The sequence below is a fragment of the Salmo salar genome, chromosome ssa03 (assembly GCF_905237065.1).
Source record: "Salmo salar chromosome ssa03, Ssal_v3.1, whole genome shotgun sequence".
NCBI classification, from domain to species: Eukaryota; Metazoa; Chordata; class Actinopteri; order Salmoniformes; family Salmonidae; genus Salmo; species Salmo salar.
In genome coordinates, this window is record NC_059444.1 from 87,521,850 (window position 1) to 87,549,404 (window position 27,555).

At 36.1% G+C, this 27,555-nt stretch overlaps 1 protein-coding gene across 1 annotated transcript in view; it reads right to left on the reverse strand.

The window, feature by feature from the left end:
• Window positions 1–27,555, reverse strand: part of LOC106594801 (BAH and coiled-coil domain-containing protein 1) — a 161,974-nt gene that overhangs the window by 117,866 nt on the left and 16,553 nt on the right. Inside the window, exon 6 of the mRNA XM_045715696.1 lies at window positions 25,545–25,809. Within this exon, the coding sequence (XP_045571652.1) occupies window positions 25,545–25,809 (265 nt within the window). The remainder of the gene's footprint in view (window positions 1–25,544; window positions 25,810–27,555) is intronic.

Below are 27,555 nucleotides of genomic sequence, written 5' to 3' on the forward strand. Positions count from 1 at the left end.
TCTATGGTAGTGTTTCTCTCTATAGTAGTGTTTCTCTCTATGGTAGTGTTTCTATCTATGGTAGTGTTTCTCTCTATGGTAGTGTTTCTCTCTATGGTAGTGTTTCTCTCTATAGTAGTGTTTCTCTATAGTAGTGTTTCTCTATGGTAGTGTTTCTCTCTATGGTAGTGTTTCTCTATAGTAGTGTTTCTCTATGGTAGTGTTTCTCTATAGTAGTGTTTCTATCTATGGTAGTGTTTCTCTCTATGGTAGTGTTTCTCTATAGTAGTGTTTCTATCTATGGTAGTGTTTCTCTCTATAGTAGTGTTTCTCTCTATGGTAGTGTTTCTCTCTATAGTAGTGTTTCTATCTATAGTAGTGTTTCTCTCTATGGTAGTGTTTCTCATAGTAGTGTTTCTCTCTATGGTAGTGTTTCTATCTATGGTAGTGTTTCTATCTATAGTAGTGTTTCTCTCTATAGTAGTGTTTCTCTATGGTAGTGTTTCTCTCTATGGTAGTGTTTCTCTCTATAGTAGTGTTTCTCTCTATAGTAGTGTTTCTATCTATGGTAGTGTTTCTATCTATGGTAGTGTTTCTATCTATGGTAGTGTTTCTCTCTATGGTAGTGTTTCTATCTATGGTAGTGTTTCTATCTATAGTAGTGTTTCTATCTATGGTAGTGTTTCTCTCTATGGTAGTGTTTCTCTCTATGGTAGTGTTTCTCTATGGTAGTGTTTCTCTCTATAGTAGTGTTTCTCTCTATGGTAGTGTTTCTATCTATAGTAGTGTTTCTATCTATGGTAGTGTTTCTATCTATGGTAGTGTTTCTATCTATAGTAGTGTTTCTCTCTATAGTAGTGTTTCTCTCTATGGTAGTGTTTCTCTCTATAGTAGTGTTTCTCTCTATAGTAGTGTTTCTCTATAGTAGTGTTTCTCTCTATAGTAGTGTTTCTATCTATAGTAGTGTTTCTCTCTATAGTAGTGTCTCTCTATAGTAGTGTTTCTCTCTATGGTAGTGTTTCTATCTATGGTAGTGTTTCTATCTATAGTAGTGTTTCTATCTATGGTAGTGTTTCTCTCTATAGTAGTGTTTCTCTATGGTAGTGTTTCTCTCTATGGTAGTGTTTCTCTCTATAGTAGTGTTTCTATCTATGGTAGTGTTTCTATCTATGGTAGTGTTTCTATCTATGGTAGTGTTTCTATCTATGGTAGTGTTTCTCTCTATGGTAGTGTTTCTCTCTATGGTAGTGTTTCTCTCTATGGTAGTGTTTCTCTCTACAGTAGTGTTTCTCTATAGTAGTGTTTCTCTATAGTAGTGTTTCTCTATAGTAGTGTTTCTCTATGGTAGTGTTTCTCTCTATAGTAGTGTTTCTCTATGGTAGTGTTTCTCTCTATGGTAGTGTTTCTCTCTATAGTAGTGTTTCTCTCTATAGTAGTGTTTCTATCTATGGTAGTGTTTCTATCTATGGTAGTGTTTCTATCTATGGTAGTGTTTCTCTCTATGGTAGTGTTTCTCTCTATGGTAGTGTTTCTCTATAGTAGTGTTTCTATCTATGGTAGTGTTTCTATCTATAGTAGTGTTTCTCTCTATAGTAGTGTTTCTCTCTATGGTAGTGTTTCTCTCTATAGTAGTGTTTCTCTCTATAGTAGTGTCTCTCTATAGTAGTGTCTCTCTATAGTAGTGTTTCTCTCTATGGTAGTGTTTCTATCTATGGTAGTGTTTCTCTCTATGGTAGTGTTTCTATCTATGGTAGTGTTTTTCTCTATAGTAGTGTTTCTCTATGGTAGTGTTTCTCTCTATAGTAGTGTTTCTCTATGGTAGTGTTTCTCTCTATGGTAGTGTTTCTCTCTATAGTAGTGTTTCTCTCTATGGTAGTGTTTCTCTCTATGGTAGTGTTTCTCTATAGTAGTGTTTCTATCTATAGTAGTGTTTCTCTATGGTAGTGTTTCTATAGTAGTGTTTCTCTCTATAGTAGTGTTTCTCTCTATAGTAGTGTTTCTCTCTATAGTAGTGTTTCTCTCTATGGTAGTGTTTCTATCTATGGTAGTGTTTCTCTATGGTAGTGTTTCTATCTATAGTAGTGTTTCTCTCTATGGTAGTGTTTCTCTCTATGGTAGTGTTTCTCTCTATAGTAGTGTTTCTATCTATAGTAGTGTTTCTATCTATAGTAGTGTTTCTCTATGGTAGTGTTTCTCTCTATAGTAGTGTTTCTCTCTATAGTAGTGTTTCTATGGTAGTGTTTCTCTCTATGGTAGTGTTTCTCTATGGTAGTGTTTCTCTCTATAGTAGTGTTTCTCTCTATGGTAGTGTTTCTATCTATAGTAGTGTTTCTATCTATAGTAGTGTTTCTCTATGGTAGTGTTTCTCTATGGTAGTGTTTCTCTCTATAGTAGTGTTTCTCTATAGTAGTGTTTCTCTCTATGGTAGTGTTTCTATCTATGGTAGTGTTTCTCTATGGTAGTGTTTCTCTATGGTAGTGTTTCTCTCTATAGTAGTGTTTCTCTATGGTAGTGTTTCTCTCTATAGTAGTGTTTCTCTATGGTAGTGTTTCTCTATGGTAGTGTTTCTCTCTATAGTAGTGTTTCTCTATGGTAGTGTTTCTCTCTATAGTAGTGTTTCTCTCTATAGTAGTGTTTCTATCTATGGTAGTGTTTCTCTCTATAGTAGTGTTTCTCTCTATAGTAGTGTTTCTATATAGTAGTGTTTCTATCTATGGTAGTGTTTCTATCTATGGTAGTGTTTCTCTCTATAGTAGTGTTTCTCTATGGTAGTGTTTCTCTATAGTAGTGTTTCTCTATAGTAGTGTTTCTCTCTATAGTAGTGTTTCTCTATGGTAGTGTTTCTCTATAGTAGTGTTTCTATCTATAGTAGTGTTTCTGTCTATGGTAGTTTTTCTCTATGGTAGTGTTTCTCTATGGTAGTGTTTCTCTCTATAGTAGTGTTTCTCTCTATAGTAGTGTTTCTCTATAGTAGTGTTTCTCTATGGTAGTCTTTCTCTATGGTAGTGTTTCTCTCTATAGTAGTGTTTCTCTCTATAGTAGTGTTTCTCTCTATAGTAGTGTTTCTCTCTATGGTAGTGTTTCTCTCTATAGTAGTGTTTCTCTCTATGGTAGTGTTTCTCTCTATGGTAGTGTTTCTCTATAGTAGTGTTTCTCTATAGTAGTGTTTCTATCTATGGTAGTGTTTCTCTCTATGGTAGTGTTTCTCTCTATGGTAGTGTTTCTCTCTATGGTAGTGTTTCTCTATAGTAGTGTTTCTATCTATGGTAGTGTTTCTATCTATGGTAGTGTTTCTATCTATAGTAGTGTTTCTCTCTATAGTAGTGTTTCTCTCTATGGTAGTGTTTCTCTATAGTAGTGTTTCTATCTATGGTAGTGTTTCTATCTATGGTAGTGTTTCTATCTATAGTAGTGTTTCTCTCTATAGTAGTGTTTCTCTCTATAGTAGTGTTTCTCTCTATGGTAGTGTTTCTCTCTATAGTAGTGTCTCTCTATAGTAGTGTTTCTCTCTATGGTAGTGTTTCTATCTATGGTAGTGTTTCTCTCTATGGTAGTGTTTCTCTCTATAGTAGTGTCTCTCTATAGTAGTGTTTCTCTATAGTAGTGTCTCTCTATAGTAGTGTTTCTCTCTATGGTAGTGTTTCTATCTATGGTAGAGTTTCTCTATGGTAGTGTTTCTCTATGGTAGTGTTTCTTTCTATAGTAGTGTTTCTCTCTATGGTAGTGTTTCTCTCTATGGTAGTGTTTCTCTCTATAGTAGTGTTTCTATCTATAGTAGTGTTTCTATCTATAGTAGTGTTTCTCTATGGTAGTGTTTCTCTCTATAGTAGTGTTTCTCTCTATAGTAGTGTTTCTATAGTAGTGTTTCTATCTATGGTAGTGTTTCTCTCTATGGTAGTGTTTCTCTATGGTAGTGTTTCTCTCTATAGTAGTGTTTCTCTCTATGGTAGTGTTTCTATCTATAGTAGTGTTTCTATCTATAGTAGTGTTTCTCTATGGTAGTGTTTCTCTATGGTAGTGTTTCTCTCTATAGTAGTGTTTCTCTATAGTAGTGTTTCTCTATGGTAGTGTTTCTCTATGGTAGTGTTTCTCTCTATAGTAGTGTTTCTCTATGGTAGTGTTTCTCTCTATAGTAGTGTTTCTCTATGGTAGTGTTTCTCTATGGTAGTGTTTCTCTCTATAGTAGTGTTTCTCTATGGTAGTGTTTCTCTCTATAGTAGTGTTTCTCTCTATAGTAGTGTTTCTATCTATGGTAGTGTTTCTCTCTATAGTAGTGTTTCTCTCTATAGTAGTGTTTCTATCTATAGTAGTGTTTCTCTCTATAGTAGTGTTTCTCTCTATAGTAGTGTTTCTCTCTATGGTAGTGTTTCTCTCTATGGTAGTGTTTCTCTCTATACTAGTGTTTCTCTCTATGGTAGTGTTTCTCTCTATGGTAGTGTTTCTCTCTATGGTAGTTTTTCTCTATGGTAGTGTTTCTCTATGGTAGTGTTTCTCTCTATAGTAGTGTTTCTCTCTATAGTAGTGTTTCTATATAGTAGTGTCTCTCTATGGTAGTGTTTCTCTCTATAGTAGTGTTTCTCTCTATAGTAGTGTTTCTCTCTATGGTAGTGTTTCTCTCTATACTAGTGTTTCTCTCTATGGTAGTGTTTCTCTCTATGGTAGTGTTTCTCTCTATGGTAGTGTTTCTCTATGGTAGTGTTTCTCTATGGTAGTGTTTCTCTCTATAGTAGTGTTTCTCTCTATAGTAGTGTTTCTCTCTATAGTAGTGTTTCTCTCTATGGTAGTGTTTCTCTCTATAGTAGTGTTTCTATCTATGGTAGTGTTTCTCTCTATGGTAGTGTTTCTCTCTATAGTAGTGTTTCTCTCTATGGTAGTGTTTCTCTCTATGGTAGTGTTTCTCTATAGTAGTGTTTCTCTATAGTAGTGTTTCTATCTATGGTAGTGTTTCTCTCTATGGTAGTGTTTCTCTCTATGGTAGTGTTTCTCTATAGTAGTGTTTCTCTCTATGGTAGTGTTTCTATCTATGGTAGTGTTTCTCTCTATAGTAGTGTTTCTCTCTATGGTAGTGTTTCTCTATAGTAGTGTTTCTATCTATGGTAGTGTTTCTATCTATGGTAGTGTTTCTATCTATAGTAGTGTTTCTCTCTATAGTAGTGTTTCTCTCTATGGTAGTGTTTCTCTCTATAGTAGTGTTTCTCTATGGTAGTGTTTCTATCTATAGTAGTGTTTCTCTCTATAGTAGTGTCTCTCTATAGTAGTGTCTCTCTATAGTAGTGTTTCTCTCTATGGTAGTGTTTCTATCTATGGTAGTGTTTCTCTCTATGGTAGTGTTTCTCTATGGTAGTGTTTCTATCTATAGTAGTGTTTCTCTCTATAGTAGTGTCTCTCTATAGTAGTGTCTCTCTATAGTAGTGTTTCTCTCTATGGTAGTGTTTCTATCTATGGTAGTGTTTCTCTCTATGGTAGTGTTTCTCTCTATAGTAGTGTCTCTCTATAGTAGTGTTTCTATCTATAGTAGTGTTTCTCTCTATACTAGTGTTTCTATCTATGGTAGTGTTTCTATCTATAGTAGTGTCTCTCTATAGTAGTGTTTCTCTCTATAGTACTGTTTCTATCTATGGTAGTGTTTCTATCTATGGTAGTGTTTTTCTCTATAGTAGTGTTTCTCTATGGTAGTGTTTCTCTCTATAGTAGTGTTTCTCTATGGTAGTGTTTCTATCTATGGTAGTGTTTCTCTATAGTAGTGTTTCTCTATAGTAGTGTTTCTCTATGGTAGTGTTTCTCTCTATAGTAGTGTTTCTCTATGGTAGTGTTTCTCTCTATGGTAGTGTTTCTCTCTATAGTAGTGTTTCTATCTATGGTAGTGTTTCTCTATGGTAGTGTTTCTCTCTATGGTAGTGTTTCTCTATAGTAGTGTTTCTCTATAGTAGTGTTTCTATCTATGGTAGTGTTTCTCTCTATGGTAGTGTTTCTCTCTATGGTAGTGTTTCTCTATAGTAGTGTTTCTATCTATGGTAGTGTTTCTATCTATGGTAGTGTTTCTCTCTATAGTAGTGTTTCTCTCTATGGTAGTGTTTCTCTCTATGGTAGTGTTTCTCTATAGTAGTGTTTCTATCTATGGTAGTGTTTCTATCTATGGTAGTGTTTCTATCTATAGTAGTGTTTCTCTCTATAGTAGTGTTTCTCTCTATGGTAGTGTTTCTCTCTATAGTAGTGTTTCTCTCTATAGTAGTGTTTCTCTATAGTAGTGTCTCTCTATAGTAGTGTTTCTCTCTATGGTAGTGTTTCTATCTATGGTAGTGTTTCTCTCTATGGTAGTGTTTCTCTCTATAGTAGTGTCTCTCTATAGTAGTGTTTCTCTATAGTAGTGTCTCTCTATAGTAGTGTTTCTCTCTATGGTAGTGTTTCTATCTATGGTAGTGTTTCTCTATGGTAGTGTTTCTCTATGGTAGTGTTTCTATCTATAGTAGTGTTTCTCTCTATGGTAGTGTTTCTCTCTATGGTAGTGTTTCTCTCTATAGTAGTGTTTCTATCTATAGTAGTGTTTCTATCTATAGTAGTGTTTCTCTATGGTAGTGTTTCTCTCTATAGTAGTGTTTCTCTCTATAGTAGTGTTTCTATAGTAGTGTTTCTATCTATGGTAGTGTTTCTCTCTATGGTAGTGTTTCTCTATGGTAGTGTTTCTCTCTATAGTAGTGTTTCTCTCTATGGTAGTGTTTCTATCTATAGTAGTGTTTCTATCTATAGTAGTGTTTCTCTATGGTAGTGTTTCTCTATGGTAGTGTTTCTCTATGGTAGTGTTTCTCTCTATAGTAGTGTTTCTCTATGGTAGTGTTTCTCTATGGTAGTGTTTCTCTCTATAGTAGTGTTTCTCTCTATAGTAGTGTTTCTATCTATAGTAGTGTTTCTCTCTATAGTAGTGTTTCTCTCTATAGTAGTGTTTCTATATAGTAGTGTTTCTCTATGGTAGTGTTTCTCTCTATAGTAGTGTTTCTCTCTATAGTAGTGTTTCTCTCTATGGTAGTGTTTCTCTCTATAGTAGTGTTTCTCTCTATGGTAGTGTTTCTCTCTATGGTAGTGTTTCTCTCTATGGTAGTTTTTCTCTATGGTAGTGTTTCTCTATGGTAGTGTTTCTCTCTATAGTAGTGTTTCTATCTATAGTAGTGTTTCTCTCTATAGTAGTGTTTCTCTCTATAGTAGTGTTTCTATATAGTAGTGTTTCTCTATGGTAGTGTTTCTCTCTATAGTAGTGTTTCTCTCTATGGTAGTGTTTCTCTCTATAGTAGTGTTTCTCTCTATAGTAGTGTTTCTCTCTATAGTAGTGTTTCTCTCTATAGTAGTGTTTCTCTCTATAGTAGTGTTTCTCTATAGTAGTGTTTCTCTATGGTAGTCTTTCTCTATGGTAGTGTTTCTCTCTATAGTAGTGTTTCTCTCTATAGTAGTGTTTCTCTCTATAGTAGTGTTTCTCTATGGTAGTGTTCTCTCTATAGTAGTGTTTCTCTCTATGGTAGTGTTTCTCTCTATAGTAGTGTTTCTCTCTATAGTAGTGTTTCTATCTATAGTAGTGTTTCTCTATGGTAGTGTTTCTCTCTATGGTAGTGTTTCTATCTATAGTAGTGTTTCTCTCTATAGTAGTGTCTCTCTATAGTAGTGTCTCTCTATAGTAGTGTTTCTCTCTATAGTAGTGTTTCTCTATAGTAGTGTTTCTCTATGGTAGTGTTTCTCTATGGTAGTGTTTCTCTCTATAGTAGTGTTTCTCTATGGTAGTGTTTCTCTCTATAGTAGTGTTTCTCTATGGTAGTGTTTCTCTCTATAGTAGTGTTTCTCTCTATAGTAGTGTTTCTATCTATAGTAGTGTTTCTCTCTATAGTAGTGTTTCTCTCTATAGTAGTGTTTCTATATAGTAGTGTTTCTCTATGGTAGTGTTTCTCTCTATAGTAGAGTTTCTCTCTATGGTAGTGTTTCTCTATGGTAGTGTTTCTCTCTATGGTAGTGTTTCTCTCTATGGTAGTGTTTCTCTCTATAGTAGTGTTTCTCTCTATGGTAGTGTTTCTCTCTATGGTAGTGTTTCTCTCTATGGTAGTTTTTCTCTATGGTAGTGTTTCTCTATGGTAGTGTTTCTCTCTATAGTAGTGTTTCTCTCTATAGTAGTGTTTCTCTCTATAGTAGTGTTTCTCTATGGTAGTGTTCTCTCTATAGTAGTGTTTCTCTCTATGGTAGTGTTTCTCTATGGTAGTGTTTCATCTATGGTAGTGTTTCTCTCTATGGTAGTGTTTCTCTCTATAGTAGTGTTTCTCTCTATAGTAGTGTTTCTCTCTATGGTAGTGTTTCTCTATAGGTAGTGTTTCTCTCTATGGTAGTGTTTCTCTCTATAGTAGTGTTTCTCTATAGTAGTGTTTCTCTATGGTAGTGTTTCTCTCTATGGTAGTGTTTCTCTCTATGGTAGTGTTTCTCTCTATGGTAGTGTTTCTCTCTATGGTAGTGTTTCTCTCTATGGTAGTGTTTCTATCTATGGTAGTGTTTCTCTCTATGGTAGTGTTTCTATCTATAGTAGTGTTTCTCTCTATGGTAGTGTTTCTCTCTATAGTAGTGTTTCTATCTATGGTAGTGTTTCTCTCTATAGTAGTGTTTCTCTCTATGGTAGTGTTTCTCTCTATAGTAGTGTTTCTCTCTATAGTAGTGTTTCTCTCTATAGTAGTGTTTCTCTCTATGGTAGTGTTTCTCTATAGTAGTGTTTCTATCTATGGTAGTGTTTCTCTATGGTAGTGTTTCTCTCTATGGTAGTGTTTCTCTCTATGGTAGTGTTTCTCTCTATAGTAGTGTTTCTCTCTATAGTAGTGTTTCTCTATAGTAGTGTTTCTCTCTATGGTAGTGTTTCTCTCTATGGTAGTGTTTCTCTCTATAGTAGTGTTTCTCTCTATGGTAGTGTTTCTCTATAGTAGTGTTTCTATCTATGGTAGTGTTTCTCTATAGTAGTGTTTCTCTCTATGGTAGTGTTTCTCTATAGTAGTGTTTCTCTCTATAGTAGTGTTTCTCTCTATAGTAGTGTTTCTCTCTATAGTAGTGTTTCTCTCTATAGTAGTGTTTCTCTCTATAGTAGTGTTTCTATCTATGGTAGTGTTTCTCTCTATAGTAGTGTTTCTCTCTATGGTAGTGTTTCTCTCTATGGTAGTGTTTCTCTATAGTAGTGTTTCTATCTATGGTAGTGTTTCTATCTATGGTAGTGTTTCTATCTATAGTAGTGTTTCTCTCTATAGTAGTGTTTCTCTCTATGGTAGTGTTTCTCTCTATGGTAGTGTTTCTCTCTATGGTAGTGTTTCTCTCTATAGTAGTGTCTCTCTATAGTAGTGTCTCTCTATAGTAGTGTTTCTCTCTATGGTAGTGTTTCTATCTATGGTAGTGTTTCTCTCTATAGTAGTGTCTCTCTATAGTAGTGTTTCTATCTATAGTAGTGTTTCTCTATACTAGTGTTTCTATCTATGGTAGTGTTTCTATCTATAGTAGTGTCTCTCTATAGTAGTGTTTCTCTCTATAGTACTGTTTCTCTCTATGGTAGTGTTTCTATCTATGGTAGTGTTTCTCTCTATAGTAGTGTTTCTCTATAGTAGTGTTTCTCTCTATGGTAGTGTTTTCTCTATAGTAGTGTTTCTCTATGGTAGTGTTTCTCTCTATGGTAGTGTTTCTCTATAGTAGTGTTTCTATCTATGGTAGTGTTTCTATCTATGGTAGTGTTTCTATCTATGGTAGTGTTTCTCTCTATGGTAGTGTTTCTCTCTATGGTAGTGTTTCTCTCTATGGTAGTGTTTCTCTCTATAGTAGTGTTTCTCTATAGTAGTGTTTCTCTCTATGGTAGTGTTTCTATCTATGGTAGTGTTTCTCTATGGTAGTGTTCTCTCTATGGTAGTGTTTCTCTATAGTAGTGTTTCTATCTATGGTAGTGTTTCTCTCTATGGTAGTGTTTCTCTATAGTAGTGTTTCTATCTATGGTAGTGTTTCTATCTATAGTAGTGTTTCTCTCTATGGTAGTGTTTCTCTCTATAGTAGTGTTTCTATCTATAGTAGTGTTTCTCTCTATGGTAGTGTTTCATCTATGGTAGTGTTTCTCTCTATGGTAGTGTTTCTATCTATGGTAGTGTTTCTATCTATAGTAGTGTTTCTCTCTATAGTAGTGTTTCTCTATAGTAGTGTTTCTCTCTATAGTAGTGTTTCTCTCTATGGTAGTGTTTCTATCTATGGTAGTGTTTCTCTCTATGGTAGTGTTTCTCTCTATAGTAGTGTTTCTCTATAGTAGTGTTTCTCTATAGTAGTGTTCTCTCTATAGTAGTGTTTCTCTCTATGGTAGTGTTTCTCTCTATGGTAGTGTTTCTCTATGGTAGTGTTTCTCTATGGTAGTGTTTCTATCTATAGTAGTGTTTCTCTCTATGGTAGTGTTTCTCTCTATGGTAGTGTTTCTCTCTATAGTAGTGTTTCTATCTATGGTAGTGTTTCTCTCTATAGTAGTGTTTCTCTATGGTAGTGTTTCTCTATGGTAGTGTTTCTCTCTATAGTAGTGTTTCTCTATAGTAGTGTTTCTTCATGGTAGTGTTTCTATCTATAGTAGTGTTTCTCTATTGTGTTTCTATGGTAGTGTTTCTCTATGGTAGTGTTTCTCTCTATAGTAGTGTTTCTCTATAGTAGTGTTTCTATCTATAGTAGTGTTTCTATCTATAGTAGTGTTTCTCTATAGTAGTGTTTCTCTCTATGGTAGTGTTTCTCTATGGTAGTGTTTCTCTATGGTAGTGTTTCTCTATGGTAGTGTTTCTCTATGGTAGTGTTTCTCTATGGTAGTGTTTCTCTCTATAGTAGTGTTTCTATCTATAGTAGTGTTTCTATCTATAGTAGTGTTTCTCTCTATAGTAGTGTTTCTATATAGTAGTGTTTCTCTATGGTAGTGTTTCTCTCTATAGTAGTGTTTCTCTCTATAGTAGTGTTTCTCTCTATGGTAGTGTTTCTCTCTATAGTAGTGTTTCTCTCTATGGTAGTGTTTCTCTCTATGGTAGTGTTTCTCTCTATGGTAGTTTTTCTCTATGGTAGTGTTTCTCTATGGTAGTGTTTCTCTCTATAGTAGTGTTTCTATCTATAGTAGTGTTTCTCTCTATAGTAGTGTTTCTCTCTATAGTAGTGTTTCTATATAGTAGTGTTTCTCTATGGTAGTGTTTCTCTCTATAGTAGTGTTTCTCTCTATGGTAGTGTTTCTCTCTATAGTAGTGTTTCTCTCTATAGTAGTGTTTCTCTCTATAGTAGTGTTTCTCTCTATAGTAGTGTTTCTCTCTATAGTAGTGTTTCTCTATAGTAGTGTTTCTCTATGGTAGTCTTTCTCTATGGTAGTGTTTCTCTCTATAGTAGTGTTTCTCTCTATAGTAGTGTTTCTCTCTATAGTAGTGTTTCTCTATGGTAGTGTTCTCTCTATAGTAGTGTTTCTCTCTATGGTAGTGTTTCTCTCTATAGTAGTGTTTCTCTCTATAGTAGTGTTTCTATCTATAGTAGTGTTTCTCTATGGTAGTGTTTCTCTCTATGGTAGTGTTTCTATCTATAGTAGTGTTTCTCTCTATAGTAGTGTCTCTCTATAGTAGTGTCTCTCTATAGTAGTGTTTCTCTCTATAGTAGTGTTTCTCTATAGTAGTGTTTCTCTATGGTAGTGTTTCTCTATGGTAGTGTTTCTCTCTATAGTAGTGTTTCTCTATGGTAGTGTTTCTCTCTATAGTAGTGTTTCTCTATGGTAGTGTTTCTCTCTATAGTAGTGTTTCTCTCTATAGTAGTGTTTCTATCTATAGTAGTGTTTCTCTCTATAGTAGTGTTTCTCTCTATAGTAGTGTTTCTATATAGTAGTGTTTCTCTATGGTAGTGTTTCTCTCTATAGTAGAGTTTCTCTCTATGGTAGTGTTTCTCTATGGTAGTGTTTCTCTCTATGGTAGTGTTTCTCTCTATGGTAGTGTTTCTCTCTATAGTAGTGTTTCTCTCTATGGTAGTGTTTCTCTCTATGGTAGTGTTTCTCTCTATGGTAGTTTTTCTCTATGGTAGTGTTTCTCTATGGTAGTGTTTCTCTCTATAGTAGTGTTTCTCTCTATAGTAGTGTTTCTCTCTATAGTAGTGTTTCTCTATGGTAGTGTTCTCTCTATAGTAGTGTTTCTCTCTATGGTAGTGTTTCTCTATGGTAGTGTTTCTCTATGGTAGTGTTTCTCTCTATGGTAGTGTTTCTCTCTATAGTAGTGTTTCTCTCTATGGTAGTGTTTCTCTCTATGGTAGTGTTTCTCTCTATGGTAGTGTTTCTCTCTATGGTAGTGTTTCTCTCTATAGTAGTGTTTCTCTATAGTAGTGTTTCTCTATGGTAGTGTTTCTCTCTATGGTAGTGTTTCTATCTATAGTAGTGTTTCTATCTATGGTAGTGTTTCTATCTATGGTAGTGTTTCTATCTATGGTAGTGTTTCTATCTATGGTAGTGTTTCTATCTATAGTAGTGTTTCTATCTATGGTAGTGTTTCTCTCTATGGTAGTGTTTCTCTCTATAGTAGTGTTTCTATCTATGGTAGTGTTTCTCTCTATAGTAGTGTTTCTCTATAGTAGTGTTTCTCTCTATAGTAGTGTTTCTCTCTATAGTAGTGTTTCTCTCTATAGTAGTGTTTCTCTCTATGGTAGTGTTTCTCTATAGTAGTGTTTCTATCTATGGTAGTGTTTCTCTATGGTAGTGTTTCTCTCTATGGTAGTGTTTCTCTCTATGGTAGTGTTTCTCTCTATAGTAGTGTTTCTCTCTATAGTAGTGTTTCTCTATAGTAGTGTTTCTCTCTATGGTAGTGTTTCTCTCTATGGTAGTGTTTCTCTCTATAGTAGTGTTTCTCTCTATGGTAGTGTTTCTCTATAGTAGTGTTTCTATCTATGGTAGTGTTTCTCTATAGTAGTGTTTCTCTCTATGGTAGTGTTTCTCTATAGTAGTGTTTCTCTCTATAGTAGTGTTTCTCTCTATAGTAGTGTTTCTCTCTATAGTAGTGTTTCTATCTATAGTAGTGTTTCTCTCTATAGTAGTGTTTCTATCTATGGTAGTGTTTCTCTCTATAGTAGTGTTTCTCTCTATGGTAGTGTTTCTCTCTATGGTAGTGTTTCTCTATAGTAGTGTTTCTCTCTATGGTAGTGTTTCTATCTATGGTAGTGTTTCTATCTATAGTAGTGTTTCTCTCTATAGTAGTGTTTCTCTCTATGGTAGTGTTTCTCTCTATGGTAGTGTTTCTCTCTATGGTAGTGTTTCTCTCTATAGTAGTGTCTCTCTATAGTAGTGTTTCTCTCTATGGTAGTGTTTCTATCTATGGTAGTGTTTCTCTCTATAGTAGTGTCTCTCTATAGTAGTGTTTCTATCTATAGTAGTGTTTCTCTATACTAGTGTTTCTATCTATGGTAGTGTTTCTATCTATAGTAGTGTCTCTCTATAGTAGTGTTTCTCTCTATAGTACTGTTTCTCTCTATGGTAGTGTTTCTATCTATGGTAGTGTTTCTCTCTATAGTAGTGTTTCTCTATGGTAGTGTTTCTCTCTATAGTAGTGTTTCTCTATGGTAGTGTTTCTCTCTATGGTAGTGTTTCTCTCTATAGTAGTGTTTCTATCTATGGTAGTGTTTCTATCTATGGTAGTGTTTCTATCTATGGTAGTGTTTCTATCTATGGTAGTGTTTCTCTCTATGGTAGTGTTTCTCTCTATGGTAGTGTTTCTCTCTACAGTAGTGTTTCTCTATAGTAGTGTTTCTCTATGGTAGTGTTTCTCTCTATGGTAGTGTTTCTCTATAGTAGTGTTTCTCTATGGTAGTGTTTCTCTATAGTAGTGTTTCTATCTATGGTAGTGTTTCTCTCTATGGTAGTGTTTCTCTATAGTAGTGTTTCTATCTATGGTAGTGTTTCTCTCTATAGTAGTGTTTCTCTCTATGGTAGTGTTTCTCTCTATAGTAGTGTTTCTATCTATAGTAGTGTTTCTCTCTATGGTAGTGTTTCTCTATAGTAGTGTTTCTCTCTATGGTAGTGTTTCTATCTATGGTAGTGTTTCTATCTATAGTAGTGTTTCTCTCTATAGTAGTGTTTCTCTATGGTAGTGTTTCTCTCTATGGTAGTGTTTCTCTCTATAGTAGTGTTTCTCTCTATAGTAGTGTTTCTATCTATGGTAGTGTTTCTATCTATGGTAGTGTTTCTATCTATGGTAGTGTTTCTCTCTATGGTAGTGTTTCTCTCTATGGTAGTGTTTCTATCTATGGTAGTGTTTCTATCTATAGTAGTGTTTCTATCTATGGTAGTGTTTCTCTCTATGGTAGTGTTTCTCTCTATGGTAGTGTTTCTCTATGGTAGTGTTTCTCTCTATAGTAGTGTTTCTCTCTATGGTAGTGTTTCTATCTATAGTAGTGTTTCTATCTATGGTAGTGTTTCTATCTATGGTAGTGTTTCTATCTATAGTAGTGTTTCTCTCTATAGTAGTGTTTCTCTCTATGGTAGTGTTTCTCTCTATAGTAGTGTTTCTCTCTATAGTAGTGTTTCTCTATAGTAGTGTTTCTCTCTATAGTAGTGTTTCTATCTATAGTAGTGTTTCTCTCTATAGTAGTGTCTCTCTATAGTAGTGTTTCTCTCTATGGTAGTGTTTCTATCTATGGTAGTGTTTCTATCTATAGTAGTGTTTCTATCTATGGTAGTGTTTCTATCTATGGTAGTGTTTCTATCTATGGTAGTGTTTCTATCTATGGTAGTGTTTCTATCTATGGTAGTGTTTCTCTCTATGGTAGTGTTTCTCTCTATGGTAGTGTTTCTCTCTACGGTAGTGTTTCTCTCTACAGTAGTGTTTCTCTATAGTAGTGTTTCTCTATAGTAGTGTTTCTCTATAGTAGTGTTTCTCTATGGTAGTGTTTCTCTCTATAGTAGTGTTTCTCTATGGTAGTGTTTCTCTCTATGGTAGTGTTTCTCTCTATAGTAGTGTTTCTCTCTATAGTAGTGTTTCTATCTATGGTAGTGTTTCTATCTATGGTAGTGTTTCTATCTATGGTAGTGTTTCTATCTATGGTAGTGTTTCTCTCTATGGTAGTGTTTCTCTCTATGGTAGTGTTTCTCTCTATGGTAGTGTTTCTATCTATGGTAGTGTTTCTATCTATGGTAGTGTTTCTCTCTATGGTAGTGTTTCTCTCTATGGTAGTGTTTCTCTATGGTAGTGTTTCTCTCTATAGTAGTGTTTCTCTCTATGGTAGTGTTTCTATCTATAGTAGTGTTTCTATCTATAGTAGTGTTTCTATCTATGGTAGTGTTTCTCTCTATGGTAGTGTTTCTCTATAGTAGTGTTTCTCTCTATAGTAGTGTTTCTCTATGGTAGTGTTTCTATCTATAGTAGTGTTTCTATCTATAGTAGTGTTTCTATCTATGGTAGTGTTTCTCTCTATGGTAGTGTTTCTCTATAGTAGTGTTTCTCTCTATAGTAGTGTTTCTCTATGGTAGTGTTTCTCTCTATAGTAGTGTTTCTCTATGGTAGTGTTTCTCTCTATAGTAGTGTTTCTCTCTATAGTAGTGTTTCTCTCTATGGAAGTGTTTCTCTATGGTAGTGTTTCTCTATGGTAGTGTTTCTCTCTATAGTAGTGTTTCTCTATGGTAGTGTTTCTCTCTATAGTAGTGTTTCTCTATGGTAGTGTTTCTCTATGGTAGTGTTTCTCTCTATAGTAGTGTTTCTATCTATAGTAGTGTTTCTCTATGGTAGTGTTTCTCTATAGTAGTGTTTCTCTCTATGGTAGTGTTTCTATCTATGGTAGTGTTTCTCTCTATGGTAGTGTTTCTCTCTATGGTAGTATTTCTCTCTATGGTAGTGTTTCTATCTATGGTAGTGTTTCTATCTATGGTAGTGTTTCTATCTATGGTAGTGTTTCTCTCTATGGTAGTGTTTCTCTCTATGGTAGTGTTTCTCTCTATAGTAGTGTTTCTCTCTAGTAGTGTTTCTCTCTATGGTAGTGTTTCTATCTATGGTAGTGTTTCTATCTATGGTAGTGTTTCTATCTATGGTAGTGTTTCTCTCTATGTTAGTGTTTCTCTCTATGGTAGTGTTTCTCTCTATGGTAGTGTTTCTCTCTATGGTAGTGTTTCTCTCTATGGTAGTGTTTCTATCTATAGTAGTGTTTCTCTCTATGGTAGTGTTTCTCTCTATAGTAGTGTTTCTCTCTAGCAGTGTTTCTCTCTATGGTAGTGTTTCTATCTATGGTAGTGTTTCTATCTAAGGTAGTGTTTCTCTCTATAGTAGTGTTTCTCTCTATAGTAGTGTTTCTCTCTATAGTAGTGTTTCTCTATAGTAGTGTTTCTCTATAGTAGTGTTTCTATCTATGGAAGTGTTTCTCTATAGTAGTGTGTCTCTCTATGGAAGTGTTTCTCTCTATAGTAGTGTTTCTCTATAGTAGTGTTTCTCTCTATAGTAGTGTTTCTCTATAGTAGTGTTTCTATCTATGGTAGTGTTTCTATCTATGGTAGTGTTTCTCTCTATGGTAGTGTTTCTCTCTATGGTAGTGTTTCTCTCTATGGTAGTGTTTCTATCTATGGTAGTGTTTCTATCTATGGTAGTGTTTCTATCTATGGTAGTGTTTCTATCTATGGTAGTGTTTCTCTCCATGGTAGTGTTTCTATCTATAGTAGAGTTTCTCTCTATAGTAGTGTTTCTCTCTATGGTAGTGTTTCTCTCTATAGTAGTGTTTCTATCTATAGTAGTGTTTCTATCTATGGTAGTGTTTCTCTATAGTAGTGCGTTTCTCTATAGTAGTGCTTCTCTCTATAGTAGTGTTTCTCTATGGTAGTGTTTCTCTCTATGGTAGTGTTTCTCTCTATAGTAGTGTTTCTCTCTATAGTAGTGTTTCTCTATGGTAGTGTTTCTCTATGGTAGTGTTTCTATCTATGGTAGTGTTTCTATCTATAGTAGTGTTTCTATCTATAGTAGTGTTTCTATCTATGGTAGTGTTTCTCTCTATGGTAGTGTTTCTCTCTATGGTAGTGTTTCTCTATAGTAGTGTTTCTCTCTATAGTAGTGTTTCTCTCTATGGTAGTGTTTCTCTCTATGGTAGTGTTTCTCTATAGTAGTGTTTCTCTCTATGGTAGTGTTTCTCTCTATAGTAGTGTTTCTCTATGGTAGTGTTTCTCTCTATGGTAGTGTTTCTCTCTATGGTAGTGTTTCTCTCTATGGTAGTGTTTCTATCTATAGTAGTGTTTCTCTCTATAGTAGTGTTTCTCTATAGAAGTGTTTCTATCTATGGTAGTGTTTCTCTCTATAGTAGTGTTTCTCTCTATGGTAGTGTTTCTCTATAGTAGTGTTTCTCTCTATAGTAGTGTTTCTCTCTATGGTAGTGTTTCTCTCTATGGTAGTGTTTCTCTATAGTAGTGTTTCTCTCTATAGTAGTGTTTCTCTCTATAGTAGTGTTTCTATCTATGGTAGTGTTTCTCTCTATGGTAGTGTTTCTCTCTATGGTAGTGTTTCTCTATGGTAGTGTTTCTCTCTATAGTAGTGTTTCTCTCTATGGTAGTGTTTCTATCTATAGTAGTGTTTCTATCTATAGTAGTGTTTCTATCTATGGTAGTGTTTCTCTCTATGGTAGTGTTTCTCTATAGTAGTGTTTCTCTCTATAGTAGTGTTTCTCTCTATAGTAGTGTTTCTATCTATAGTAGTGTTTCTATCTATGGTAGTGTTTCTCTCTATAGTAGTGTTTCTCTATGGTAGTGTTTCTCTCTATGGTAGTGTTTCTATCTATAGTAGTGTTTCTATCTATAGTAGTGTTTCTCTATGGTAGTGTTTCTCTATGGTAGTGTTTCTCTCTATAGTAGTGTTTCTCTCTATAGTAGTGTTTCTCTCTATGGTAGTGTTTCTCTATGGTAGTGTTTCTCTATGGTAGTGTTTCTCTATAGTAGTGTTTCTATCTATAGTAGTGTTTCTCTATGGTAGTGTTTCTCTATAGTAGTGTTTCTCTCTATGGTAGTGTTTCTATCTATGGTAGTGTTTCTCTCTATAGTAGTGTTTCTCTATGGTAGTGTTTCTCTCTATGGTAGTGTTTCTCTCTATAGTAGTGTTTCTCTCTATAGTAGTGTTTCTATCTATAGTAGTGTTTCTATCTATGGTAGTGTTTCTCTCTATGGTAGTGTTTCTCTATAGTAGTGTTTCTCTATGGTAGTGTTTCTCTCTATGGTAGTGTTTCTCTCTATAGTAGTGTTTCTCTCTATGGTAGTGTTTCTCTCTATGGTAGTGTTTCTCTCTATAGTAGTGTTTCTCTCTATAGTAGTGTTTCTATCTATGGTAGTGTTTCTATCTATGGTAGTGTTTCTCTTTATAGTAGTGTTTCTCTATGGTAGTGTTTCTCTATGGTAGTGTTTCTCTCTATAGTAGTGTTTCTCTATGGTAGTGTTTCTCTATGGTAGTGTTTCTCTATGGTAGTGTTTCTCTCTATAGTAGTGTTTCTCTATGGTAGTGTTTCTCTATAGTAGTGTTTCTCTCTATAGTAGTGTTTCTCTCTATAGTAGTGTTTCTCTATGGTAGTGTTTCTCTATGGTAGTGTTTCTCTCTATAGTAGTGTTTCTCTCTATGGTAGTGTTTCTCTCTATGGTAGTGTTTCTCTATGGTAGTGTTTCTCTATGGTAGTGTTTCTCTATAGTAGTGTTTCTATCTATAGTAGTGTTTCTCTATGGTAGTGTTTCTCTATAGTAGTGTTTCTCTCTATGGTAGTGTTTCTATCTATGGTAGCGTTTCTCTCTATGGTAGTGTTTCTCTCTATGGTAGTGTTTCTCTCTATGGTAGTGTTTCTATCTATGGTAGTGTTTCTATCTATGGTAGTGTTTCTATCTATGGTAGTGTTTCTCTCTATGGTAGTGTTTCTCTCTATGGTAGTGTTTCTCTCTATGGTAGTGTTTCTCTCTATGGTAGTGTTTCTCTCTATGGTAGTGTTTCTCTCTATGGTAGTGTTTCTCTCTATAGTAGTGTTTCTCTCTATAGTAGTGTTTCTCTATGGTAGTGTTTCTCTATGGTAGTGTTTCTCTCTATAGTAGTGTTTCTCTCTATAGTAGTGTTTCTCTCTATGGTAGTGTTTCTCTATGGTAGTGTTTCTCTATGGTAGTGTTTCTCTATAGTAGTGTTTCTATCTATAGTAGTGTTTCTCTATGGTAGTGTTTCTCTATAGTAGTGTTTCTCTCTATGGTAGTGTTTCTATCTATGGTAGCGTTTCTCTCTATGGTAGTGTTTCTCTCTATGGTAGTGTTTCTCTCTATGGTAGTGTTTCTATCTATGGTAGTGTTTCTATCTATGGTAGTGTTTCTATCTATGGTAGTGTTTCTATCTATGGTAGTGTTTCTCTCTATGGTAGTGTTTCTCTCTATGGTAGTGTTTCTCTCTATAGTAGTGTTTCTCTCTATGGTAGTGTTTCTCTCTATGGTAGTGTTTCTCTCTATAGCAGTGTTTCTCTCTATGGTAGTGTTTCTATCTATGGTAGTGTTTCTATCTAAGGTAGTGTTTCTCTCTATAGTAGTGTTTCTCTCTATAGTAGTGTTTCTCTCTATAGTAGTGTTTCTATATGGTAGTGTTTCTCTATGGTAGTGTTTCTCTCTATGGTAGTGTTTCTCTATAGTAGTGTTTCTCTATAGTAGTGTTTCTATCTATGGTAGTGTTTCTCTATAGTAGTGTGTCTCTCTATGGAAGTGTTTCTCTCTATAGTAGTGTTTCTCTATGGTAGTGTTTCTCTCTATAGTAGTGTTTCTCTATGGAAGTGTTTCTCTCTATAGTAGTGTTTCTCTATAGTAGCGTTTCTATCTATGGTAGCGTTTCTATCTATGGTAGTGTTTCTCTCTATGGTAGTGTTTCTCTCTATGGTAGTGTTTCTATCTATGGTAGTGTTTCTATCTATGGTAGTGTTTCTATCTATGGTAGTGTTTCTATCTATGGTAGTGTTTCTCTCTATAGTAGTGTTTCTCTATGGTAGTGTTTCTCTCTATAGTAGTGTTTCTCTCCATGGTAGTGTTTCTATCTATAGTAGAGTTTCTCTCTATAGTAGTGTTTCTCTCTATAGTAGTGTTTCTCTCTATGGTAGTGTTTCTCTCTATAGTAGTGTTTCTCTCTATGGTAGTGTTTCTCTATAGTAGTGTTTCTCTCTATAGTAGTGTTTCTCTCTATAGTAGTGTTTCTCTCTATGGTAGTGTTTCTCTATAGTAGTGTTTCTCTCTATAGTAGTGTTTCTATCTATGGTAGTGTTTCTCTCTATAGTAGTGTTTCTCTATGGTAGTGTTTCTCTATAGTAGTGTTTCTATCTATGGTAGTGTTTCTCTATGGTAGTGTTTCTCTCTATAGTAGTGTTTCTCTATGGTAGTGTTTCTCTCTATGGTAGTGTTTCTATCTATGGTAGTGTTTCTCTCTATGGTAGTGTTTCTATCTATGGTAGTGTTTCTATCTAAGGTAGTGTTTCTCTCTATAGTAGTGTTTCTCTCTATAGTAGTGTTTCTCTCTATAGTAGTGTTTCTATATGGTAGTGTTTCTCTATGGTAGTGTTTCTCTCTATGGTAGTGTTTCTCTATAGTAGTGCGTTTCTCTATAGTAGTGCTTCTCTCTATAGTAGTGTTTCTCTATAGTAGTGTTTCTCTCTATGGTAGTGTTTCTCTCTATGGTAGTGTTTCTCTCTATAGTAGTGTTTCTCTCTATAGTAGTGTTTCTCTCTATGGTAGTGTTTCTCTCTATGGTAGTGTTTCTCTATGGTAGTGTTTCTCTCTATAGTAGTGTTTCTATCTATAGTAGTGTTTCTCTATGGTAGTGTTTCTCTATAGTAGTGTTTCTCTCTATGGTAGTGTTTCTATCTATGGTAGCGTTTCTCTCTATGGTAGTGTTTCTCTCTATGGTAGTGTTTCTCTCTATGGTAGTGTTTCTATCTATGGTAGTGTTTCTATCTATGGTAGTGTTTCTATCTATGGTAGTGTTTCTATCTATGGTAGTGTTTCTATCTATGGTAGTGTTTCTCTCTATGGTAGTGTTTCTCTCTATAGTAGTGTTTCTCTCTATAGTAGTGTTTCTCTCTATGGTAGTGTTTCTCTATAGTAGTGTTTCTCTCTATAGTAGTGTTTCTCTCTATGGTAGTGTTTCTCTCTATGGTAGTGTTTCTCTATAGTAGTGTTTCTCTCTATAGTAGTGTTTCTCTCTATAGTAGTGTTTCTATCTATGGTAGTGTTTCTCTCTATGGTAGTGTTTCTCTCTATGGTAGTGTTTCTCTATGGTAGTGTTTCTCTCTATAGTAGTGTTTCTCTCTATGGTAGTGTTTCTATCTATAGTAGTGTTTCTATCTATAGTAGTGTTTCTATCTATGGTAGTGTTTCTCTCTATGGTAGTGTTTCTCTATAGTAGTGTTTCTCTCTATAGTAGTGTTTCTCTCTATAGTAGTGTTTCTATCTATAGTAGTGTTTCTATCTATGGTAGTGTTTCTCTCTATAGTAGTGTTTCTCTATGGTAGTGTTTCTCTCTATGGTAGTGTTTCTATCTATAGTAGTGTTTCTATCTATAGTAGTGTTTCTCTATGGTAGTGTTTCTCTATGGTAGTGTTTCTATCTATAGTAGTGTTTCTATCTATAGTAGTGTTTCTCTATGGTAGTGTTTCTCTATGGTAGTGTTTCTCTCTATAGTAGTGTTTCTCTCTATAGTAGTGTTTCTCTCTATGGTAGTGTTTCTCTATGGTAGTGTTTCTCTATGGTAGTGTTTCTCTATAGTAGTGTTTCTATCTATAGTAGTGTTTCTCTATGGTAGTGTTTCTCTATAGTAGTGTTTCTCTCTATAGTAGTGTTTCTATCTATGGTAGTGTTTCTCTCTATAGTAGTGTTTCTCTATGGTAGTGTTTCTCTCTATGGTAGTGTTTCTCTCTATAGTAGTGTTTCTCTCTATAGTAGTGTTTCTATCTATAGTAGTGTTTCTATCTATGGTAGTGTTTCTCTCTATGGTAGTGTTTCTCTATAGTAGTGTTTCTCTATGGTAGTGTTTCTCTCTATGGTAGTGTTTCTCTCTATAGTAGTGTTTCTCTCTATGGTAGTGTTTCTCTCTATGGTAGTGTTTCTCTCTATAGTAGTGTTTCTCTCTATAGTAGTGTTTCTATCTATGGTAGTGTTTCTATCTATGGTAGTGTTTCTCTTTATAGTAGTGTTTCTCTCTATAGTAGTGTTTCTCTCTATGGTAGTGTTTCTCTATGGTAGTGTTTCTCTATAGTAGTGTTTCTCTATGGTAGTGTTTCTCTATGGTAGTGTTTCTCTCTATAGTAGTGTTTCTCTATGGTAGTGTTTCTCTCTATGGTAGTGTTTCTCTATGGTAGTGTTTCTCTATGGTAGTGTTTCTCTCTATAGTAGTGTTTCTCTCTATAGTAGTGTTTCTCTCTATGGTAGTGTTTCTCTATGGTAGTGTTTCTCTATGGTAGTGTTTCTCTATAGTAGTGTTTCTATCTATAGTAGTGTTTCTCTATGGTAGTGTTTCTCTATAGTAGTGTTTCTCTCTATGGTAGTGTTTCTATCTATGGTAGCGTTTCTCTCTATGGTAGTGTTTCTCTCTATGGTAGTGTTTCTCTCTATGGTAGTGTTTCTATCTATGGTAGTGTTTCTATCTATGGTAGTGTTTCTATCTATGGTAGTGTTTCTCTCTATGGTAGTGTTTCTCTCTATGGTAGTGTTTCTCTCTATAGTAGTGTTTCTCTCTATGGTAGTGTTTCTCTCTATGGTAGTGTTTCTCTCTATAGCAGTGTTTCTCTCTATGGTAGTGTTTCTATCTATGGTAGTGTTTCTATCTAAGGTAGTGTTTCTCTCTATAGTAGTGTTTCTCTCTATAGTAGTGTTTCTCTCTATAGTAGTGTTTCTATATGGTAGTGTTTCTCTATGGTAGTGTTTCTCTCTATGGTAGTGTTTCTCTATAGTAGTGTTTCTCTATGTAGTGTTTCTATCTATGGAAGTGTTTCTCTATAGTAGTGTGTCTCTCTATGGAAGTGTTTCTCTCTATAGTAGTGTTTCTCTATGGTAGTGTTTCTCTCTATAGTAGTGTTTCTCTATGGAAGTGTTTCTCTCTATAGTAGTGTTTCTCTATAGTAGCGTTTCTATCTATGGTAGCGTTTCTATCTATGGTAGTGTTTCTCTCTATGGTAGTGTTTCTCTCTATGGTAGTGTTTCTATCTATGGTAGTGTTTCTATCTATGGTAGTGTTTCTATCTATGGTAGTGTTTCTATCTATGGTAGTGTTTCTCTCTATAGTAGTGTTTCTCTATGGTAGTGTTTCTCTCTATAGTAGTGTTTCTCTCCATGGTAGTGTTTCTATCTATAGTAGAGTTTCTCTCTATAGTAGTGTTTCTCTCTATAGTAGTGTTTCTATCTATAGTAGAGTTTCTCTCTATAGTAGTGTTTCTCTCTATAGTAGTGTTTCTCTCTATGGTAGTGTTTCTCTCTATAGTAGTGTTTCTCTCTATGGTAGTGTTTCTCTATAGTAGTGTTTCTATCTATGGTAGTGTTTCTCTCTATGGTAGTGTTTCTCTATAGTAGTGTTTCTCTCTATAGTAGTGTTTCTATCTATGGTAGTGTTTCTCTCTATAGTAGTGTTTCTCTATGGTAGTGTTTCTCTATAGTAGTGTTTCTATCTATGGTAGTGTTTCTCTATGGTAGTGTTTCTCTCTATAGTAGTGTTTCTCTCTATAGTAGTGTTTCTCTATGGTAGTGTTTCTCTCTATGGTAGTGTTTCTATCTATGGTAGTGTTTCTCTCTATGGTAGTGTTTCTATCTATGGTAGTGTTTCTATCTAAGGTAGTGTTTCTCTCTATAGTAGTGTTTCTCTCTATAGTAGTGTTTCTCTCTATAGTAGTGTTTCTATATGGTAGTGTTTCTCTATGGTAGTGTTTCTCTCTATGGTAGTGTTTCTCTATAGTAGTGCGTTTCTCTATAGTAGTGCTTCTCTCTATAGTAGTGTTTCTCTCTATAGTAGTGTTTCTCTCTATGGTAGTGTTTCTCTCTATGGTAGTGTTTCTCTATGGTAGTGTTTCTCTATAGTAGTGTTTCTCTATGGTAGTGTTTCTCTCTATGGTAGTGTTTCTATCTATGGTAGCGTTTCTCTCTATGGTAGTGTTTCTCTCTATAGTAGTGTTTCTCTCTATAGTAGTGTTTCTCTCTATGGTAGTGTTTCTCTATGGTAGTGTTTCTCTCTATGGTAGTGTTTCTATCTATGGTAGTGTTTCTCTATAGTAGTGTTTCTCTCTATGGTAGTGTTTCTCTCTATGGTAGTGTTTCTCTCTATAGTAGTGTTTCTCTCTATAGTAGTGTTTCTCTCTATGGTAGTGTTTCTCTCTATGGTAGTGTTTCTCTATGGTAGTGTTTCTCTCTATAGTAGTGTTTCTATCTATAGTAGTGTTTCTCTATGGTAGTGTTTCTCTATGGTAGTGTTTCTCTCTATGGTAGTGTTTCTCTCTATGGTAGTGTTTCTCTATGGTAGTGTTTCTCTCTATAGTAGTGTTTCTATCTATGGTAGTGTTTCTCTATGGTAGTGTTTCTCTATGGTAGTGTTTCTCTCTATAGTAGTGTTTCTCTCTATAGTAGTGTTTCTCTCTATGGTAGTGTTTCTCTCTATGGTAGTGTTTCTCTATGGTAGTGTTTCTCTCTATAGTAGTGTTTCTATCTATAGTAGTGTTTCTCTATGGTAGTGTTTCTCTATGGTAGTGTTTCTCTCTATGGTAGTGTTTCTATCTATGGTAGCGTTTCTCTCTATGGTAGTGTTTCTCTCTATGGTAGTGTTTCTCTCTATGGTAGTGTTTCTATCTATGGTAGTGTTTCTATCTATAGTAGTGTTTCTCTCTATGGTAGTGTTTCTCTCTATGGTAGTGTTTCTCTCTATAGTAGTGTTTCTATCTATGGTAGTGTTTCTCTCTATGGTAGTGTTTCTCTCTATGGTAGTGTTTCTCTATGGTAGTGTTTCTCTCTATAGTAGTGTTTCTCTCTATGGTAGTGTTTCTATCTATGGTAGTGTTTCTATCTAAGGTAGTGTTTCTATCTATGGTAGTGTTTCTCTCTATAGTAGTGTTTCTCTATGGTAGTGTTTCTCTATGGTAGTGTTTCTCTCTATAGTAGTGTCTCTCTATAGTAGTGTTTCTCTCTATAGTAGTGTTTCTCTCTATGGTAGTGTTTCTCTATGGTAGTGTTTCTATCTATAGTAGTGTTTCTCTCTATAGTAGTGTTTCTCTCTATAGTAGTGTTTCTCTCTATAGTAGTGTTTCTCTCTATGGTAGTGTTTCTCTATGGTAGTGTTTCTCTATAGTAGTGTTTCTCTATGGTAGTGTTTCTCTCTATGGTAGTGTTTCTCTATAGTAGCCTACACATACAGAGCACACCAGTCAGTGCTCAGGTCAGTGCAGTATAAGGAATGTACTAAGTCTCCCAATACAGAAAAAAAGAGTGATTCCACCATCATATGACACAAATACCATGCCTAAATAACATCACTGTCCGTCACATAACTGAAACACAACATTGTGAGAAAACTCCAAAGGTTACAAATGAAATCAATCACCATGATTCTTACCTGTGTCACTCTGACCGCCGGACTCGTTGATGACTCGTCTGGACTCAGCCTTAGAGGTGGCCTGGCCTCGATGTCCATGGTGCTTGGGGGCGGAACTAGCCACAGAGGCCACCTCCTCCTTATCCTGTGGTCCCGCCCCCATCCCAGTCCTCTTCCCGCCCTGGGCCTTGTGCTGTCTGAGCTGCTGATGGGCCACGTCACGGGCCAGCTTAGAGCTGAGGACACCGTGGAGGACACTCTTTCTGCTGCTGCCCTGCACTTTTATCTATGAGAACAGAGAAAAGAGAGAAGAGAAAAAGAGGAGGACGGGCAGAGCGAGAACAGAAAGAGAAATAGAGAACAGAGAGAGAGAACGAGCAGAAAAAGAGAAATAGAAAGAGAGAGAAAGAGACTGTTACACCTCCGGACATAGCTCCCACACACAAACAGCCAGCGGGACAGAGCTCAGTTCAGCTCACAGACAGCCAGAGGGACAGAGCTCAGCTCAACACACAGACAGCCAGAGGGACAGAGCGCAGCTCAGCTCACAGACAGCCAGAGGGACAGAGCTCAGCTCAATATACAGACAGCCAGAGGGACAGAGCTCAGCTCAACACACAGACAGCCAGAGGGACAGAGCTCAGCTCAACACACAGACAGCCACAGGGACAGAGCTCAGTTCAGCTCACAAACAGCCAGAGGGACAGAGCTCAGTTCAGCTCACAGACAGCCAGAGGGACAGAGCTCAGTTCAGCTCACAGACTGCCAGAGGGACAGAGCTCAGTTCAGCTCACAGACTGCCAGAGGGACAGAGCTCAGTTCAGCTCACAGACTGCCAGAGGGACAGAACTCAGTTCAGCTCACAGACTGCCAGAGGGACAGAGCTCAGTTCAGCTCACAGAGCCAGAGAGACAGAGCTCAGTTCAGCTCACAGACAGCCAGAGAGACAGAGCTCAGTTCAGCTCACAAACAGCCAGAGGGACAGAGCTCAGTTCAGCTCACAAACAGCCAGAGGGACAGAGCTCAGTTCAGCTCACAAACAGCCAGAGGGACAGAGCTCAGTTCAGCTCACAAACAGCCAGAGGGACAGAGCTCAGTTCAGCTCACAGACATCCAGAGGGGCAGAGCTCAGTTCAGCTCACAGACAGCCAGAGAGACAGAGCTCAGTTCAGCTCACAGACAGCCAGAGGGACAGAGCTCAGTTCAGCTCACAGACAGCCAGAGAGACAGAGCTCAGTTCAGCTCACAGACAGCCAGAGGGACAGAGCTCAGTTCAGCTCACAGACAGCCAGAGAGACAGAGCTCAGTTCAGCTCACAGACAGCCAGAGGGACAGAGCTCAGTTCAGCTCACAGACAGCCAGAGAGACAGAGCTCAGTTCAGCTCACAGACAGCCAGAGAGACAGAGCTCAGTTCAGCTCACAGACAGCCAGAGGGACAGAGCTCAGTTCAGCTCACAGACAGCCAGAGAGACAGAGCTCAGTTCAGCTCACAGACAGCCAGAGAGACAGAGCTCAGTTCAGCTCACAGACAGCCAGAGAGACAGAGCTCAGTTCCGCTCACAAACAGCCAGAGGGACAGATGAAGATCCACAAATGAAAAATATATTAACATGGAGAGCTGGGGATTTGACTCTTTAGAGTTTAAAATTAAAAAATTAAAGTGTAAGTGTTTTGTACACACTTTGTTTCTTTTTTGTTGACACATTTCTAGTCATTAGAACCAGGGGAGGCTGGTGGAGGAGCGATAGGAAGACGGGCTGATTGTAATGGCTGGAATGGAATATATGAAACGGCATCAAACATATGGAAATCACGTTTGACTCTGTTCCATTCATTCCATTCCAGCCATTACAATGAGCCCGTCCTCCTATCGCTCCTCCACCAGCCTCCCCTGGTTCTAATGACTAGAAATGTGTCAATAATAAAAAGAAACAAAGTGTGTACACAACACTCACACTTTAATTTAGCCTATAGGCTATCAGGGTAAACATAGATCACACAACATACAATATTTACATAACAACTAGCATA